This window comes from Cheilinus undulatus, linkage group 18 (genome assembly GCF_018320785.1).
Source record: "Cheilinus undulatus linkage group 18, ASM1832078v1, whole genome shotgun sequence".
Lineage (NCBI taxonomy): Eukaryota > Metazoa > Chordata > Actinopteri > Labriformes > Labridae > Cheilinus > Cheilinus undulatus.
This window is the reverse complement of record NC_054882.1, coordinates 24,138,223-24,156,057: the sequence shown is the minus strand read 5'-3', so window position 1 is coordinate 24,156,057 and position 17,835 is coordinate 24,138,223. Positions and strand designations below refer to the sequence as shown.

The following is a 17,835-nucleotide window of genomic DNA, read 5'->3' as shown; positions in this document are numbered from 1 at the left end:
ATGAGACCAAAAGGATCCATGGTAAATTTTAATCTAAATCATCACCTTTGTCGTATTGTCTCTCTTTTGCTGTGTGGCATTGAAACAAAGGAATTCATGTAATTTTGCATTTACATAAAGAAAGTCAGAAGAAAAAGTGATCTTCTTGTGCCTGTTTTGCCATTGCCTGACAACAGTTTTCCCATTTGGTTGCCACCTGAACGTCAAGCCTCTTCTATTCACATCTTCAAGACCCAACATCATTTTACATGTTCATTTTGAGGGCAGCATCAGACAGCAGGCACAATATCAGCACCCAGAAATAGATGCAGCTAAATAAAAATAATGATGTTATTTACACCTGTGTCTGTACTGTTGTAGAACTGTTAAATGTCCTCTGTGATAAGGGGCTTGTTTGACAGTGGGTACACAATCAGAGTAGATATGACATGAAGGCCTGCGCACATCTATCTGCAGTAACATCACTGAGCGTTTTCTTCATTTTTTTCCTCCTAGGTCTGGGCTATATGGCCTAAAAAGTGCCTATAGTTTCAGGTTAGGGGGTTCGCTGGAGACCACACACCTGCCGACCTTCCTAAGACCTCGCTTGATCACGTAACTTAAAAAAAAAAACAAAAAAACACGGATGTCTGTCAATACTGTCTTTCTGTCTGTCCACAGGCTGTCCTGGCATGCATTACAGGTGAAGCAAAAATCATAATACAAGGGAAAGACTTGGGATGAAATCCTGGCTGAAATTAAGTTAAAGTTGTGTTTATGGTTGTGAGTTGTAAAAGTACGTATGATCTTGCTGTGACGCTAACCGGTCTGTTTGCTCCCATTGGTTGCTGTGGGTACCCCGTCAGCGGCACTATGACCTAGAACCATAAATATCAGATGTGTTTGATATTTACAGTTTGCGATTTTAGAGGCTACGATGCAATTTGGAGCTGTAAAACAATCGTTTTGACACCACACACATGCAGACTACTCAGACAAACAGTCGTTTGCGATGAGGCTCCTCTCAGGATACGCCCCCACGATCGTCGGGGGAGGCCCAAATCGAGCTTGAAATCCTGTACTGTGTGACCGGCCTAAGAAATGGACTGAAATTGATGCTGATGCTTCTGACCTACAGATGAGGACAAATTACTTACCCCTCTATGAAAATTAGATTTTTGAAAAGTATTTTCCCCCGATGTTAATAGTCAGTTTTGTGTCCTGTTTGCTGAATAACAGCCTGCAGTTGTTTGGTGTGGTTTTAAACAAGTCTCAGACACTTATTCTTTAGTCTTCTGAGGAAAACCCATTCTTCTTTGATCTATCTCTCACACTCCTCAAGATTTGATGGTCCTCTGGCATGGACCTTGGTCTGTCCCACAAATTTTTAATGGGGTTCATATCAGGGCTTTGAGCAGGCCAGTCAGTAATGTTCACTTTGGTCTTCTGGAGATTGTTCTTCACCAGGAGCCACGTATGTTTTGGGTTGTTGTCGTGTTGGAAGACAAAGCAATGACCTAGACCCAGTTTTGCTGCTGATTGCTTGAGGTTTTCTATCAAAATTGTCATATATTTATATTTCTTCAGGATTCCTTTCACCTTCACAAGAATCCCAATTCTAGACGCACCTAAGCAATCTCACAGCATAATACTCCCACCGCCGTGTTTCACCGTGGGGAGGGGTCTCTTTGGGTTATATACCTCTCCCTTCGTTCTCCAAACATAACCAGCATCTCTTTGAAACTTGGAAACACTTTGATGACTTTGTATACCCTTCTCCTGCTTTGTGAGCATCAACAATCCTTTTTCTCAAGTCTAAACTGATTTCTTTTGTTTTTGCCATGATGCTTTCTGCAGTGACAGCTCAAACCTTTGCTGAAGTTTTTATACTGTGTGTAAATTGGAAGATAACCCTCAGTTTTCACTTTATTTTTCAAGCTTTGAGCTTTACAAAGTTAAATCACATCATTGCACTGCAGTGGTTTGTGTTAGGGCTCAACAAAAAGGTCAGTTGTAGAAGGGCTAATAATTTTTGTGTTAAATCTGATAAATATGAGGAAAAAAACAGATGTGAAACTGCAGTTAGTTAAGGCACTTTGACATTAGGCCCAGTTGTTTCGAACCACGCCTCGGTACGACCCCCCCCCCCAAGCTGGCTTGCTTTCACACTAACAACATCAAACAGGGCTTAGTCTGAAACAGCAGGTGGCGGTATGTACATAGCTGGTTTACAACCCTGCCAAGGAGGACAAAGAAGAAGAAGCTACCACAGCAACTACTAGGGTCATGACCTGAGCAAAGATTGTTTTTGTTTTAACCCAGCCAAAAGTCTATCCTGCAGCCATGGATGAGTTAAAATCACATTTTTCAAGTTGCCAGCAAATTCGTTCTTCATATCTGTACATCTACGTGCAGCTCAGAGGATTAAATGGGCTCGCGCTGTGCAGATACAGCGGTTTTTGAGTTGACTGGAGAATTTTATTGCCTTTGCACCTCATCTTACTGACTCCAATTTGTGTTCATCCGTAAGGTGAGTCAAAACAGATCATTTATTGACTGGATTCTGATGATTGCCGCCCTTTATTGAGGAAAAATGTGAACAAACTGCCGCACTGTGGAAAAAAGTTTAGCTTTTACGATGACGTCATAAAGCTGATACGGCGCTCTGTCCCATATCTGGGCGCAGTTGCATTCACATCTCATCCGAACTGAGCCAGAGTCCACTTGAATTGCACTCAAGACCACCACCCCAAGTGGGCCCAGGCGCGGTTCGTTTGCATTCACACAACCAAAAAAAAAAAACAGACTTTGGGCTCAAGTGCACTTGGATCTGGGACCAGGCCCTTAGTGTGAAAGCACCCTTAGTTGCTGTTGGTATGCTGTTAGTTGCCGGGCAACCAGAGCAGTTGGCAGCAAGAAAGATGCACTCTTAAGTTATATCTTGGACTTGCAGAGTTATTTCACAATTAAGTTGACATATGTTGAAACCTGTGAAAACAAAGATGGATGGTCCAGGACACCTTTGAGAGAAAGAACGGGACATTTCCATCGAGAAAAACCCAAAAAAGGTGAAAATAAGACTTCAGTCTCAACTACAACTCCTGGCTAGCATAAAAGCTAACAACAACTGCCAGTAACTGCAACGGAACACTGCCTGATCAACAGGAGACTACTGAGTGCTACCTATTGAGATAGCACGGGGCAGTGTGTACGAACGCAGCGGCCCGGCACTCCATCACTAGCAGCAAAACAAAGCCGTACACTTACACCAAAACTGACAGCATGCCCATGGAGTTTATATCTTTCCTGATGAAGATTATCCGAAGAACGAGCCATTGGAGACTGACAGGAGGAGGACGTGGAGCAGCACAACACCTACAGCCAGTGGGGAGGAGGCAGTGATGGCATTGTGTGAGAAGGCAAAAGCCAGGCAAACAAGCCGGGCTGCAGGCTAGGCTAAGAGTGGCTCCACACAAACCTGCCGTACTGAGCATCTTCCTCCCGGATGCCCGCTCCCTCGCCAGCAGGATGGATGACATGAGGCTGCAGATTTCTATCCACTGCTTGGACCACTGTGTTCGCTGCTACAGAGGAAACTGCTAAACAAAATTTCGTTGCATTTTTACAATGGAATGACAATAAATAACTATATATCTATCTAGTAAGGGTATAGATTACCATTAATATATTAATGATTAAGTATTTGTGTTATCTTTGGAAGTATCTACTTGCAACATGTTTCTTCCTAATACTAATTAAATTTAAAAAGCATCTTTTTAAGATAAAGCGATCTTTATCAGACTACATTAAAATGGCTAGAGATCATGGCTCCATCAACAGGTAAAATGCACATATTCTCAGTGAAAAAGTGTTATTTTTAGTCCATAATTTATATCTTTATTAAATAATGGGATAAATTCATACTTTGTGGTGTGCTCACTGCTAATGCTCATGTGATAACGATAAAATTGTGACTTATTGTGCAGCCCTAATTGCAACGTCAACCAAGTAAAAGCACTTAAGAGTAACCAAACAGTCAGGTGAAATCTCTTAATCTCTGTATTTCATTATATTCCCTCCTCCTATGTCGGATGATGCAACAAGATTACATCTTATGCATGTTTAAACACTGCTTTCAGGTACAGAAAAGTGAACACTGAAAACCTTTGGTTGATGGTGCAAAGCACAGACAGACATGAACTGAATGTAGATCCAAAGTTTGAAAACTAGATTAGTGATGCTTCAACAGTAATTAAAAGGGAATGTAATAACAAGCTGTCTGGATCTAATTGATAGGACCTTGGTCAGTGACTTGCCATCAAAATTGCAGTATAATTATATGCTGCTTAGGTTTATACACACTGAACTGGAAAGCATCTGCCATATTAATTAAAGTAAACTTTTTAGATTATTTAAAAGCACGAGATGGTCAAAATGGAGTGTGTTGTACCTCCTTTGGATTATCTCTGTATATCTGCATCAAAATTGCTGATGATCATCATTGTTTCCTAAGGGCTGAGCAGAGGAAGTCTCTGATAGCAGAATTCTTTATCAAGAATTACAGATAAAAGTCTGAACACAGTGTTTAGATGAGGACTGCCACTCACAAAATCAAACCTCAACACAATTTTAGTACAAATTTCAGGACAAGGCAGCTTTGATTCATGTTTGTGTTTAGATCAGTCTGTCAGAAACACTGTGAATTTTAGTAATAGATGCTACTTGAACATTGGTACCCCTGGCCATTTATTATTTTTGACCGAGTCCAACAGTCCAAGCTCATCAAGTTAAAACCCCTTAGAGATATTGGTCAGAACTATTGAAAAAAGCCTCAATGTTTTGACTGAAGTGTCTCTCCCTCTCTCTCTCTCTCTCTTTCTCTCTCTGTCTGTCCTTTTCATCTTTCTTTCATCAGGCACAGCAGGCTGGGCCCAAGGCTCTGAGGACGCTTCAGAGGATCCACAACCTGACCCTCGGCAGAAGATTGAGAGGAATCCGTCGTCTGAGCAGAATGACTCAGCAAGAGGGGGGACCCCCAAATAGCAAGTGAAGAGAAGTGAGGATGGGTGCCAATGGATCCAGCTACCCACACTCATGCTCCCCACGCATTGGGGGAAATTCACAGGCACAGCAGACTTTTATAGGTAGGGTATTTTTGTCAGCAGTTTGATTAAGAGTGCCGCGATCGTTTGCACAGCTAAGTCGGTGACAGCTCTGCTAGACGTTTTTTATTTTTAGTTATCAAATGACAAACTATCACTGTCAGGGGTTGACTGTTGAACATGATTTCCCACTCTCTTCTGTGCTGAAGTGAAGTGACAAAACAGCCCTCTTGAACCTACATTGGCACTGTGCAACTCTGCTACAAATCACTGTAGAGCGTGGCTATACTCACACTTTATATTAGATTAACCTGCTTGCACAATCACTAACAGTGTGAGAGCTCTTGGGTTGCACCATTGACTCATACAATGGACACAAATGCATTAAAAAGCAATGCAGTTTCTTCTCTCTACCATATGGACTTATGAAATACAGTGAAGTGCAGATTTACAGAGAAATCAGAGTTTATCAGATTTTAAAAGCCTTGTGTCTCTAAGCTTTGTTGTTATGTTATTATGATTAAGCTGTAGGCTATCAGACAGGATGGAGCTAATCTGGTATCTTGATTTTTGTCTCCTGCTTCCTTCGATAGGCGGTTTATTTGACTGTTAGGCTTTTCTGTTGAATGCTGCAGAAACCTTTGTGCTTTTGCTGTCGTTTTAGCAGCGTTGATGTTCGTTTCAGAAAATCTTGCCATGCTAGAGTAAGCATTTTTGTCTTTTAGTTTGCGCCTGCATGCATGCAGTCTAAAATATGGGTTATGTTAATGTGTGTGGGTGGAAACTTATGAGGTCAGACTTTATCCTTATAGTTAAGCTATGTTTATGATTGTTAGAATAAAACTCTCTCATAGGGAGTGTTTTGAATCTAATTCGATACTCCTAAATTATTGGCCATCGGCATCTCTGGTTTATGCTTCTTAATGAAGCCCTCATTTAAAGGGTTTGGGGAACTGCTTCAGACATCAGATTAAATAAATCTGCCCTTGGTAAAAAATCACTTTATATTTCACTTTCAAAATGACTTTGGCTCTGAGCTTTTTGTAGATTTAATCTTAAAAGTTAAGGTATTGTGTTAAAGGAGACAAATTATCCTTGTATTCCTTGAGACCTCTGAGGTTTCCTCTCCTCTCTGTTGCTGCTTGGTTGCTTGGCTCTGGCTGCGGATGATTCAGTGTTAGAATGATTACTATTTGGGTCACAGTGATGGATGCTGAGAGAAGGGCGGGCAGAGAGGATCTCCTTGGCAGTGCTTCCTTTGACGTGCAAGTCCTGTCTCTCAAGCCAATGATAACTGCTATTTGCTGTAATTGATTGGGCCCAAGTATGCGAATGGACTAAAGTTCATTGAGAAGTACAAGACTGGATGTTAGTTTATAGTCCGGGATGGAGTTTGCTCTAAATCAAAATAAAATGAAGGGCTTCTTTCTTTTTTTCCGCTGTTGAACTGGATCCAAATGCTTTGGTAGCTGGGTCAGGGTAGTGTGTGCTTGGCCTGATAGAGCTGGCCACACTGCAGGGGTGCAAGGGACAGATTGTGTTTCTAGCAGTCTGCCATCAAGAGTGAACTGGTTTGGGGTTATGAAGAAGTAGTTCCATTCACATAACCTTTGCATGAAAGGAATATGACCTTGATATACTATTTGTTCTTTATACAGTGCCTATAAAAAGTGTTCACCCCTTGATGATTTACCATTTTATTGATTATATAAATCAATCATGGTCAGTGTAATTTGGCTTTTTCAACCGAAAGAATTCTGTATGTCAAGTGAAAACAGTTGCTTCAAAATAATGTCAATTAAACAAAAATATGGTATATAAAATAAGCGATTGCATAAATATTCACCCAATGTAAAGTGACTGACCTAATTTAACAGAGGTCCAGCCAATTGGTGCTATTAGTCTCATAATTAGTAAAATTGGGATCACTTGAGTACAGTGAATGTGTCTTGAGTGGTTGCAGTATAAAGACACCTTTGTCTGGAAGGTCAAGACACTGGTTCATCAGTATTCCTTGCTACCAGTACACCATGAAGACAAAAGAACACTTCAAGCAACTCAGAGAAAGTTTATTAGAGAGTAAAAGTAAGGGAATGGATAATAAAAATTCCAAGGCACTGAACATCCTCCAGAGTTCAGGGAATATGGGACACAAACACACCATCCCCACTGTGAAGCACAGTGGTGGCAGCATCATGCTGTGGGGATGCTTCTGGAAACCCAGACCTCAATCCAATAGAGAATTTGGGGTTGGACTTACAAAGGGCTGTTCACACCTGATCCCTAACTGTGCAACCTGGCAGAGCTTTGCAAAGAAGAATAGAGTAAAACTGCAGTGTCCAGATGTGTAAGCCTGACTGAGACCTATCCACACAGACCCAGTGCTGTGACTGCAGTCAAAGGTGCATCTACTAAATACTGACTTGAAGAGGGGTGAATATTTATCCAGCCACTTATTTTACATTACATATTTTTATTTTATACAAGTTTAATTCTGTTTTCACTTTGACATCAAAGAGGTTTTTTGTAAATATTTTTGTCAAAAAAAGCCAAATCATATTGACCATTGTTTTATAAAATCAATAAAAGGGTAAAACATCCAAGAGGGGAATACTTTTCATAGTCATTGTTTGGCATACTGATAATGGAATGGGGCATGACTGTTGTTTCACCATTAACTCAGCTTTGAATGAAGAAATCAATGTCTGTGTAAAATGGAGAGATGGCAAAATAGGGCAGACCTTTATGGGTATGAGGCATGCTCTTTTAGCAGCAGTTTGCAGAATCTCTGTATATTGCAGGCCCAAGTCTAAGAGAACACATTGTTCAGGAAAAATGTTGATGGTGATTTAATGACGTGAGACATTTGTAAAATAAATATCTCATGGTGAAAACAAGCTTCAAGATGCTTCAACAGTAATTAAAAGATAATATGATATCAAGTTATATGACTTTAATTGGCCTTGATCATTATTTCCTCCTTGAAATCCCTGTGTATTAGAAGAGTTTCTGTGTAGTTCATATTTTGTATATTTTTATTAAAAACAAACTGCACTTCTAATAAAGCTAAACTATATTGTGTGTTGGTTGCAGGGACATCATCCTACTCTCAGCAGGGATATGGCTGGGAGTCTAAGCTGTACAGCCTGGAGCACGGCCATGAGCGACCCACAGACAGGAAGAAGAAGAGCCTTGGACTGGCGACCCTCAAGCGAAGATTCATCAAAAGAAGGAAGTCCAGCCGCTCAGCAGATCATGCGCGGCAGATGCGGGAGCTTTTATCTGGGTGGGACGTACGAGACACAAATGCCCTTGTGGAGGAATATGAGGGCACAGCGGCCCTCAAGGAACTGAGCTTCCAGGCCAGCCTGGCACGTGCCGAGGCACCCAGCTTGGCACGGGATCTGGCTGCGCTGTACCAGCACAAGTACTGTACAGATGTGGACCTCATCTTCCAAGGTACCTGCTTCCCAGCTCACCGGGCCATCCTGGCAGCCCGCTGCCCCTTTTTCAAGACTCTTCTGTCCTCATCACCTGGCTTTGGAGCTGAGGTTCTCATGGACATCGAGACAGCAGGTATTGATGTACCCATGTTCTCTGCCCTACTTCACTACCTGTACACGGGGGAGTTTGGGGTAGGCGGCGCTGAGGATAGCAGGCTACAAAATGTGGATGTACTGGTGCAGCTGAGTGAGGAGTTTGGTACACCCAACTCACTGGAGGCTGATATGAAGAGCTTGTTTGACTTCATGTGTTATTATGACGCTCTGCTCAGCTTCTCCTCAGACTCTGAGATGATAGAGAGCTGTAATGAGCGTGGAGCTGTGGCTGCAGCACCCACAGGGAGCTCCGGAGGCAGTGGAGTCCCAGGCACCCCAGACGAGGACCTCAGGGCTCATAAAGCTATCCTCTCAGCTCGTTCACCTTTCTTTAGGAACCTTTTGCAGAGGCGCATCCGGACAGGAGAAGAAATGACCGAGCGCACATTGCAGACACCCACCCGCATAGTTTTGGATGAGTCTATCATCCCACGAAAATATGTGCAGGTTATTCTCCACTGCATGTACACAGATGTGGTGGAGCTCGGGCTTGTCTTACGGGGAAGCCCATCAGCAGGCAGTCTCGGTGAAGTCCAAGCCCTGGTGTCTGGGGGTCGTGGAGCTAGCACACGGACAGAGGAGGCCATGGAACTCTACCACATCGCTCTGTTCTTGGAGTTCAGCATGTTGGCTCAAGGTAGGAAAAAATGCTTGTGTTTATAAGGCACATAGATGCCAAAGCAACACAATAAAGGCTAGATTTGTGTGTGGCTTAGCAATTTAGAAGAAAAAAGTTGCAAAAGCATACGTCAGACTGACCTTTGATTGTAAATGTGACAATTTCTTATTTCCTTTCTAAAAATGACAATTATCTGATTGATTGACTTAATCTATTATATTAAAACATAAATTTAGGTCAGAAATTGTTAGATACAGGGATTTTGGAATTTTGGTATTCAGAACTCTGCCAAAAAATTAAGCAAAGTTTTATTTCTCAATTGTGATTCCAGGGACAAAACTCTCTGCTTGAACAGATTGTTCAAAACCTATATAACAGCTGTTACATATTTTAATTGCCTTTACAATGAATTTAAAAGTTAATTTGTCACTCTGGGCTGTCATGACATGTTCAAAGGATTCAATAATATGATTGTTAATTTTCTTGTAACTGGACTGACTTTTCAATTAATTTATGCCTCACCAGACCCAAGCCTGCATTCATCTCTCCTTCTCTGTTCATTTATATAATGTTTCTCAAGCATTAATATATTCCTACATAAATATTCCTATCTTCCCTTTTAAGTAGAATATGCATATGTCGCTATATGGTAAAAAAGAGGCTAGCATAAAACAGATTGACTCTGAACAGTGTAAGTGCTCCAGCTGCCATTCACAGACTCATACAGGCTGGATGGTTTGTCTGTCTTCAGGAGCAGACGGCTTACTGTCTGATACATGCAGAACATCTGTTTACAACTCAGCACTGCTCGTCTACTTCCTTACTGGTCTATCTTTATTCCCTTGCTAATGTTGGAGAATGACCCCCAGTAACATGCCAAACATTACAGTCACAGTATGATCATGTCAGTCACTTTGTCACCCTCACCTCCTCCAGAGTGGTGTGTCTGTACTCTGTCTAGTTTCCAGAACTCCTGAACAAAGCTCCTCTCCAATCAGGATGACCTTTGCAATGTGCATCATTTAAAGCAGTCTGTTTAAAATGCAGAAGAAAAGTTTGTCTTTTGGCCTACTTTTCGTGACTGTGTGGATCCAGAAAGGGTGAATGACTCAACACTGTAAGCGTATCCTATTACCATCTTGTGTTTCATAGAGCCATGATGACAGGAATTAGACTGTCTAATGTAAGATTGATGATACAAACAACCCACAATTTCACAGCCTCTGCAATGGAGCAACACAAACCTGTTGTTATCATTTTCAACTTAAAACACAGTCAAAACAATATTCATCACATTCAGAATGCTCTCATTTTGACTCCAAAACTCCAGTGAATCTGTTAAAGTTAGCAGTACAGTTAAAACCCTCCTGGGACATCTCTCCTCTTTGTGCCTTACATCACCTGTTTCTCTGCTGCCGAAAGTCTTTTACAGTGAAGCTGCTGCAAAAAACCATACATTTAGCCTCTGCATATGCACTACTAAAACACTGATTTATAAAGCTGGGTTTGTAAAGATCAATCATCAAACACATATTAGGGCTGAATTATTTCACTGCAGTACTGACACAAATTTAGTTGAATAGATGTTTTTGCCATTTGTACAGGTACAGAACTGATACATTTGATTTTTTTGCGTTGTCTCGAGAATCAGCTTCACAAAATATTATGCATAAGAAATATAAGAGCAATATCAAGCAATGAATCTTTATTTGTATAGTGCCAATTCATAACCAAAGTCATCTCAAGACATTTCACAAAGAGAGCAGGTCTAGACTGTACTCTTTGATATATTTTTAAAGGTCCAACATTGATTCCAGTGTTTATTTTGTCAACTAAAACTCTTGACTAGACTTGTTCATTGACTATCTTTTTTCATTAGAAAAACAAGACTAGCTGAAAATAGTTTGTTGATGTCAAATATTCTGAGGAACAGTAAGTTTATTTTTTGTCAAAGACACTGAAATCTGATTTAGTATTTTTTCTCAACTGTGGGTAAATACATCAAAAACAATCCATCTGCAGCTCCTCTGCCTCTCAGCTGTTTACAGCATGGATCCAGGTTTATGCAGAGTGCAGAAAACACACAAGTATGATTTGGCACCAGGTTCAGGAAAAGAGAATAAATGCCTTGACTAAAAGTAAGGTTAAAAATGTAATCACTAACTTTCTGCTGACTAAAACTACACTAAATATTTTTCACAAACAGTTTTCATTGACTAAACTAGGCTGGTGCTTGTAGTCTCACAATTAGTGAAATGGTAAAAAACTTACCTGAGTGCAGTGAAAGCATCTCAAGTGATTGTAGTACAAAGACACTTGTGTCTGGAAGGTCCAAGCCCTGGTTAATTGGTATTCCTGGCTACCATTACATCATGTAAACAAAAGACCACTCCAAGCAACTCAGAAAGGTTATTAAAAAGTATAAGTCAGGGAATGGATACAAAAAATCTCCACATTGAAGCACAGTGGTGGCAGCATCAAGCTGTGGAGATGCTTCTCGGTGGCCAGCCATGCTAGTAAAGGTAGAGGGTAAAATAAATGCAGCAAAATAAAGAAAAACCCTAAAGGACATTCTTATTACCCTTTTGTTGTTTTATATGGTAAAAAATCCAAGGGGATGAATGCTTTTAATAGGCATTGTATGCAATAATATGGTATGAATGCATTTATAGATGGAGAGAGAAGCTCAGTGTGCCTGGACCTACTGGCAGTCTAAGCCTATAGCAGCAGAAGAGGCTGGTCTAGGCCCGAGCCAGCCCTTACTACAGTCTTTATCAACAGGAAAAGTTCTAGTTAACTACTAAAGGTAGATACTGTGCATAAAAGATAAAGGGCAGAAAATTGACAAAAAAAAGGAATTACATAAGAAATACACCTTCTAACATATAAAGGGGATCCTGTATAAAATAAATATGTCTTCTTGCTCTCTTCGAATTTTGTGCATATATTACTGTGCAGGAATTTTTTTTATTTTTGCACATTACTGCACTATATAAGGCCGTTAATATTTAAGATGGAAATGTAAACAAAGTGTACCCCAATGTGTTCAAACCATATTGACCTATGGCCAAAGAATCAATCGCAGTATTTAGACATGCAGTGATCTGAATAGCAGCATACACTACCACCACACACAGCTGGTAGACACCACCTCTCACCCTCCGACTCTAGTGTCACTCTCAGGGTCACTCTGGCAGCTTAAGCCGACGAGCAGGCAAATAGTGTCATCCCCCCCCCCCCCCCCCCCACTCGACAAGCCCCCACTGGAGGGTATTTTTATCCCCTCTCCTCCCTCTCCCACTGTGCTGCACAGCTCTAATCAGTTCCCATGAAACCTCATTGTGGAATGTGGCAGGATGGTTAAGATTGGTCTGATGTAATTTTATCTAAGTTTCTATTTTGCAGCTTTATGTTAGCGTCTGTTGGTGATCTATAAACAAATGAAAAATTCCCCTCTCTCAAACGTGCCAAATCATTCAGCATAGTTTGATTATGAACTTAGAAATTTGAATCAGAGGAGATTTCAGTATCTGCCATGTCTCTTCAGGAGGCAGCTAAGGGGCTTATGTTAAGGGGTTTCATAGGAGATCACCCCCTCATCTGTCATGCTGCCCCCCTCCCTTGTGCTCTAAAAGTTTTGTCCATAGAGGCTTTTGTGGAGGATTTGAGCTCTCTTGTCATTCCGTCTCCTCAAATCTCAAGATGTGTATCCCTTTATGACTCCATCTCTCTCAAATAGCAGCCAATATTAAAAGCCTTATTAATTTTTCAAGTGCACCGCAGAGATGATAGCCAGCTGGTGTGGTTTTAGTGTGTGCTCTGTACTACCTCCTCTCCCTCCATGCTGGCTGACTGACCAGTGCTAAAGTTTGTGTTTGCAGTGTGTTGACTGAGGTCCTTGAGTGATCATTGGACATAATTTATCCACTGCCTTGTTTACAAGTTATCGAGTGCAGTTGATGTTTTAAGTGGTTCTGGATACTGCGTGCTTCATAAACAACTGGGATCCAAATAATAACAGCAGGACAAAATGCATATGCCGTGCAAAGTTGGTCTTAACGTAGAGCTGGCGGTGGCTGCTCCCACTGCTGTGTTGATATTCTTGTCAGTCGGCTAAGCTTCAGTAAATGTGATGTACCACCCGTGGAGAGAAGGGGAGGGGGGTTAGTATTAGATATAATGCTGATTCTAATCTCTAGCTCATAATAAAAGTGCCGCGTTTAAAAAGCCTGGCTGTCGCTGTGAATTCTAATGGGCTAACACAGAGCAGAGCTGTTTGCCTCCCTGTGCCACTGGTCCCAAGTGGGGACTTGTCTGCCTTTGTGCATGCATGCCTCTACGTCTGCTTTTAAAGAGAGGGCAAAGATGCAGAGGTGATGGGAGCCAAAGCACTTTCTAAGAAGATAGGCAGTGCAGGGACCCTTGGTGTAAGCCGGTCCCACACATGCTAGGAATCCATTCCCTCATTCAGTCTGTTTTTGTCAGATAAAAAAAGGCAAAGTGCCTGGGTCAGTATTTCAACTTCAGCTGTCTTCTTAACCATGCAGGATTCCCGCCCTTGATTCAAAATGCTGTAGGTGTCTGTCTCTCATTTCTGCTTCTTGCAGTTTAAGATTCCTTGAAGAGAAAGTGCATCACAACTGTGAGAAAGATATGTATATAAGTGTTCATGCATCGACTCTAAATGTGTGCATATCTTCTTCTTCAGAGTGAGTGAGTTGGATGAATTTGAAGCTGCAGATTCAAAAGCCATCCCTCTTAAGTCTGGCATCCAGTGTCCCAAAGAGGACACTCAAAGCTGTGGTTTAGGGGTGGAGAGGAAGCTTAGATCTTGAGTTTTAAGATAAGACTCTCCCAGAGGAGTGTTGCTACTGGCCCTGCTTAGGAGCTGATGGACAGGACGTCCTGGAATGAGGAAGTTAGCAGGCTTGTGTTTCAGTTTAGAGCTACTCTCACTGGACGTCAGTCAGTCTGGCTTTATCTCCATGAATGTCCGTTTTGTATTAAATGTTATTGATTAGAGAGAAGATAAAGATAGGAGCCAAGGCTGCATTAACGTGGTTGGCTTTGGGGTAGATAGCTTGATCCAGCCAGTTAAATGTTAGTTTGGGTGAATATTAGAGGGTTTAATTCTACTCAATGGATAGATCTTAGATTAAGCGTGTGTGCTTTTCAAGTCCCTGTAAAATGAAATCCAAACTTTGTGTCATAACACAATAGAAATGTTGGAATAAGAATGCTGTAAACATGTGAAAACACTGAGATCTGTGCGTGATTGAATTTTGAAATTTACATTATAAGAAAGTAGTTCACCTCTTTCCTGGCCTGGTTTTTTTTGAGCAGGGTAAATATAGGAGCTCATGGTCTTGATGGGGACTCATCCAGCCCCCGTAATGCTACAATGACAAAAAGTCACCAAATAGTTCATCACAATACAGTCTAGTTGTTACCTTCACTGAATGTTGATAGACAGCTAGGGATGCACCAATACCACATTTTCCCAGACCAAGTATGAGTACAAGTACTTACATTTTAGTACTCAACCAACACAGAGTACAAATATGAGTACTTTATAGAACCATAACTGTTCTTAAAACTACTTTGAAAGTTCATGATATGTTTATCAGTGTTCTGGAAATTTATCAGTACATGGTTCTCATTCTTTTCTAATTTTTTCATCCTCATTTTGGTTAGATAACATCAAATTGTGGACAAGGCTCCAAATTTAACTACATAACCTCATAATGAGAGGCTAACATCATGATACCGAGTACAGTATCATGAGTATAAGTACTTAGACTTGGTATCAGTACCACTACCTGAGACTGGTATCGTCATCTATGCATCCCTCCAGCCAGCTACATGCTTTTTTCTTCATGTGAGGTAAATTTCCCACATCTATCAGCCATGGTGGCCTCTTGCCATTAAAGGCATCACAACATTTCTACCAGAAAATGGTAAATAAATCCTTAACTTCAGTGTCTGCTCTGGCACAGAGCCAGGCAGCTGAGCTCTGATAAGAAGCATTTTCTTTTGAATTTGAGGGCATCATATTTTTTGTGCGTGGGCGTGGCTTCAGCTCATTTAACTGGCACACCCAGACCATCCTGGAGCACATGTTATTGTCTCACTTTTCATGATTTTAAAGCTTAATTGTATTGACTAAGAGATGTTTTTCATGACTGAAATTTTGCCTGGTTGTTCATAACACAGTAGCCTGTCATACAACAAACCTAAAATACAGATTTTTTAAATTACTTTCAAGGGACTTTAAGGGCTAGAGTCTGCTGAGTTTTCAAAACTTCAAATTTCTGAAAAAGATAATGAAAGCAGCATGAACATCCATTCCCAAGCCCTCCAAAAATTTTTTCAATGTATTTATGAATTGTGCTCTCAAGTGTGTACACATTTGGAAAATGTGTGTGTGCTTATGCACCAGCAGCACATTTCCTCTGGCTGCTGTGTTTACACATCACGGTTAAGAGGAGGCAGCTTGAGACTGAAACACATCAAGGTATCAAAGGCATTTCTGTGGGTTGGTGTGTTACAGAGTTAAACCACTGCCTGCTGTTCTGGTATGTGCTCTGATTTAAGAAATGCAGCGAGGAGGATGTGGGGGCTACGAGAGGTAGACTCCCTGGGTCAGTGAATACGAGTCAAAACCACTGATGGTCTGGCAGAGTCGACGGTTACCTCTCATGTTCACTCAGTTTAGTTCATTTCAATAATATTTCCTTTAGCTTTTGTAAAGAATTTTACTGCTTACTTGAAAATCTGTGCTTGTTTTGGAGCAAGAAACATTTGTGCCCATAAAAGGACTTTAAAGAGTAAATTAGACATCTCATTCCCACAGGTTGTGAGGACATAATTGTGGAAAGTTTGTCTCTGGACTCACTCGTCCCCATCCTGAAGTGGAGCTCCCAACCGTACGGCTCCAAGTGGGTCCATAGGCAGGCCATGCACTTCCTCTGCGAGGAGTTCAGTCAGGTTGTCACCTCAAATGTTCTCTACGAGCTCAGCAAGGAGCACCTCCTCAGCGCAATCCAGTCTGACTATCTGCAGGTGAGGAATCACTCGTCAATCTGTTGTCACCAGGAATGACATCTGACTCTGAAAAAATCCATTTACCAGTTGAAGTTTCAGTAATGACTGCCTGACTTTCTCACAGAGATTTCTTGGTGAAAATGCAGTTGGCACATATACACAGATGCATTAGCACACCGTTGACTGAATCCCCCACTTCACGCATACACACCAGCAACACTCAGGGTCTCCAGGGTTGAGTAACATCATTCCCTAAAGTGACATGCCTTCAAACCAACTACCTAATCAAAGCTGAGCTGTCATCTGTATCGCCAGGGTACTCAGGCGATGCTGCACATGGTTGAGGTGCTGTGCTGTAATTTAACTACACAAACAAATCAGGCCTTATCGTTGCACATCCTGAAAACACTTTCACCCTAGCCTTAACACTGTCCTTGTTTTGCTCTAGAAAAAGCATGTCTTTCTCACAAACCTTTATATGTGTCTTTCTCTTTCTGCCCTGATCTCATTTGCAGGCGAGCGAGCAGGACATCCTCAAGTATGTTGTTAAGTGGGGCGAGCAGCAGCTTATTAAGAGGATGGCAGACAGGGGTAAGATAATACACTCTATAATTACCCTTTGAGCAGCCCCCCTAATGGCCCTGAGGAAATTACCCGCGTATCCACAGCCTCTAAATACACCTAAAAGCATGGCAGAGCGGAGTTAAACTTTGCCCATTCCAGCAGGAAATGACCTCATTGTGATTGGCCATGTCATTGTGTGTTTTGACCTCATAAGCAATGGTCTTGAAGGTCAAGATTATTAGTCATAGTGTTGCTAGACTAAACCAAGCTGCAGGCAACAAAATATTTATCTTTAATTTATTCAATAGAACTCAGGAAAAGTATGAAAAATAGCCAGTAGGGTTGCATTATAAGAATAATCATGCTATCATAAGTTGTCATGGAAATATGCATGATATTAATAGTCTGCTAATGGCTGTTTTTGTCCTCATTTAACCAGAGCCCAACCTGTTGAGTGGCACAGCCCACAGCGTAAACAAGAGGGGAGTGAAAAGGAGAGACCTGGATGTGGAAGAATTAAAAGAGATCCTGTCTCCCCTCCTCCCCTTTATCCGAACTGAGCACATCTTACCTCCAAACAGTGACGTCCTCTCTGACGCGGTCAGTACTCCTTGTTCTTTGTGTATGCCCAGCTGTGATCTTCAAAAACTAAGTATTGATTACCATTATGAACTTCTACCACAGCTTAAAAGGGGTTTGATAAGCACCCCACCCTCTGACATGCTGCCCACAGCTGAGGGAGGAAAAGCTAATGCCTGGTTACGGCAGAAGAATGCTGGAATCTACGTGCGTCCCCGTCTCTTCTCTCCTTACGTGGAGGAGGCTAAGGTAAAGCCCGTGGACTTTTGATTGATGGAGCAAAGATCATCAACTGGCAGCCCAGGGGCCAAATCAGGCCCTTCAAAACCTCCCATCCAGCTCTCAGGAG

General features: G+C 41.6%; 1 protein-coding gene across 8 annotated transcripts in view; it reads left to right on the top strand.

The window, feature by feature from the left end:
• btbd7 (BTB (POZ) domain containing 7) overlaps positions 1–17,835 on the top strand; it is a 35,571-nt gene that overhangs the window by 12,481 nt on the left and 5,255 nt on the right. For 4 of the 8 annotated variants that reach the window (XM_041812190.1, XM_041812197.1, XM_041812192.1 and 1 more), the window contains 6 exons: positions 4,895–5,123; positions 8,175–9,317; positions 16,153–16,361; positions 16,859–16,934; positions 17,347–17,507; positions 17,592–17,735. In XM_041812190.1, coding sequence (XP_041668124.1) covers positions 5,042–5,123; positions 8,175–9,317; positions 16,153–16,361; positions 16,859–16,934; positions 17,347–17,507; positions 17,592–17,735 — 1,815 coding nt within the window. In that variant the 5' untranslated portion in view covers positions 4,895–5,041. Of the gene's footprint in view, positions 1–414; positions 595–664; positions 683–4,894; positions 5,124–8,174; positions 9,318–16,152; positions 16,362–16,858; positions 16,935–17,346; positions 17,508–17,591; positions 17,736–17,835 lie in introns of those variants that run through there. The other 4 variants (XM_041812191.1, XM_041812193.1, XM_041812195.1 and 1 more) reach the window with 3 other exon arrangements.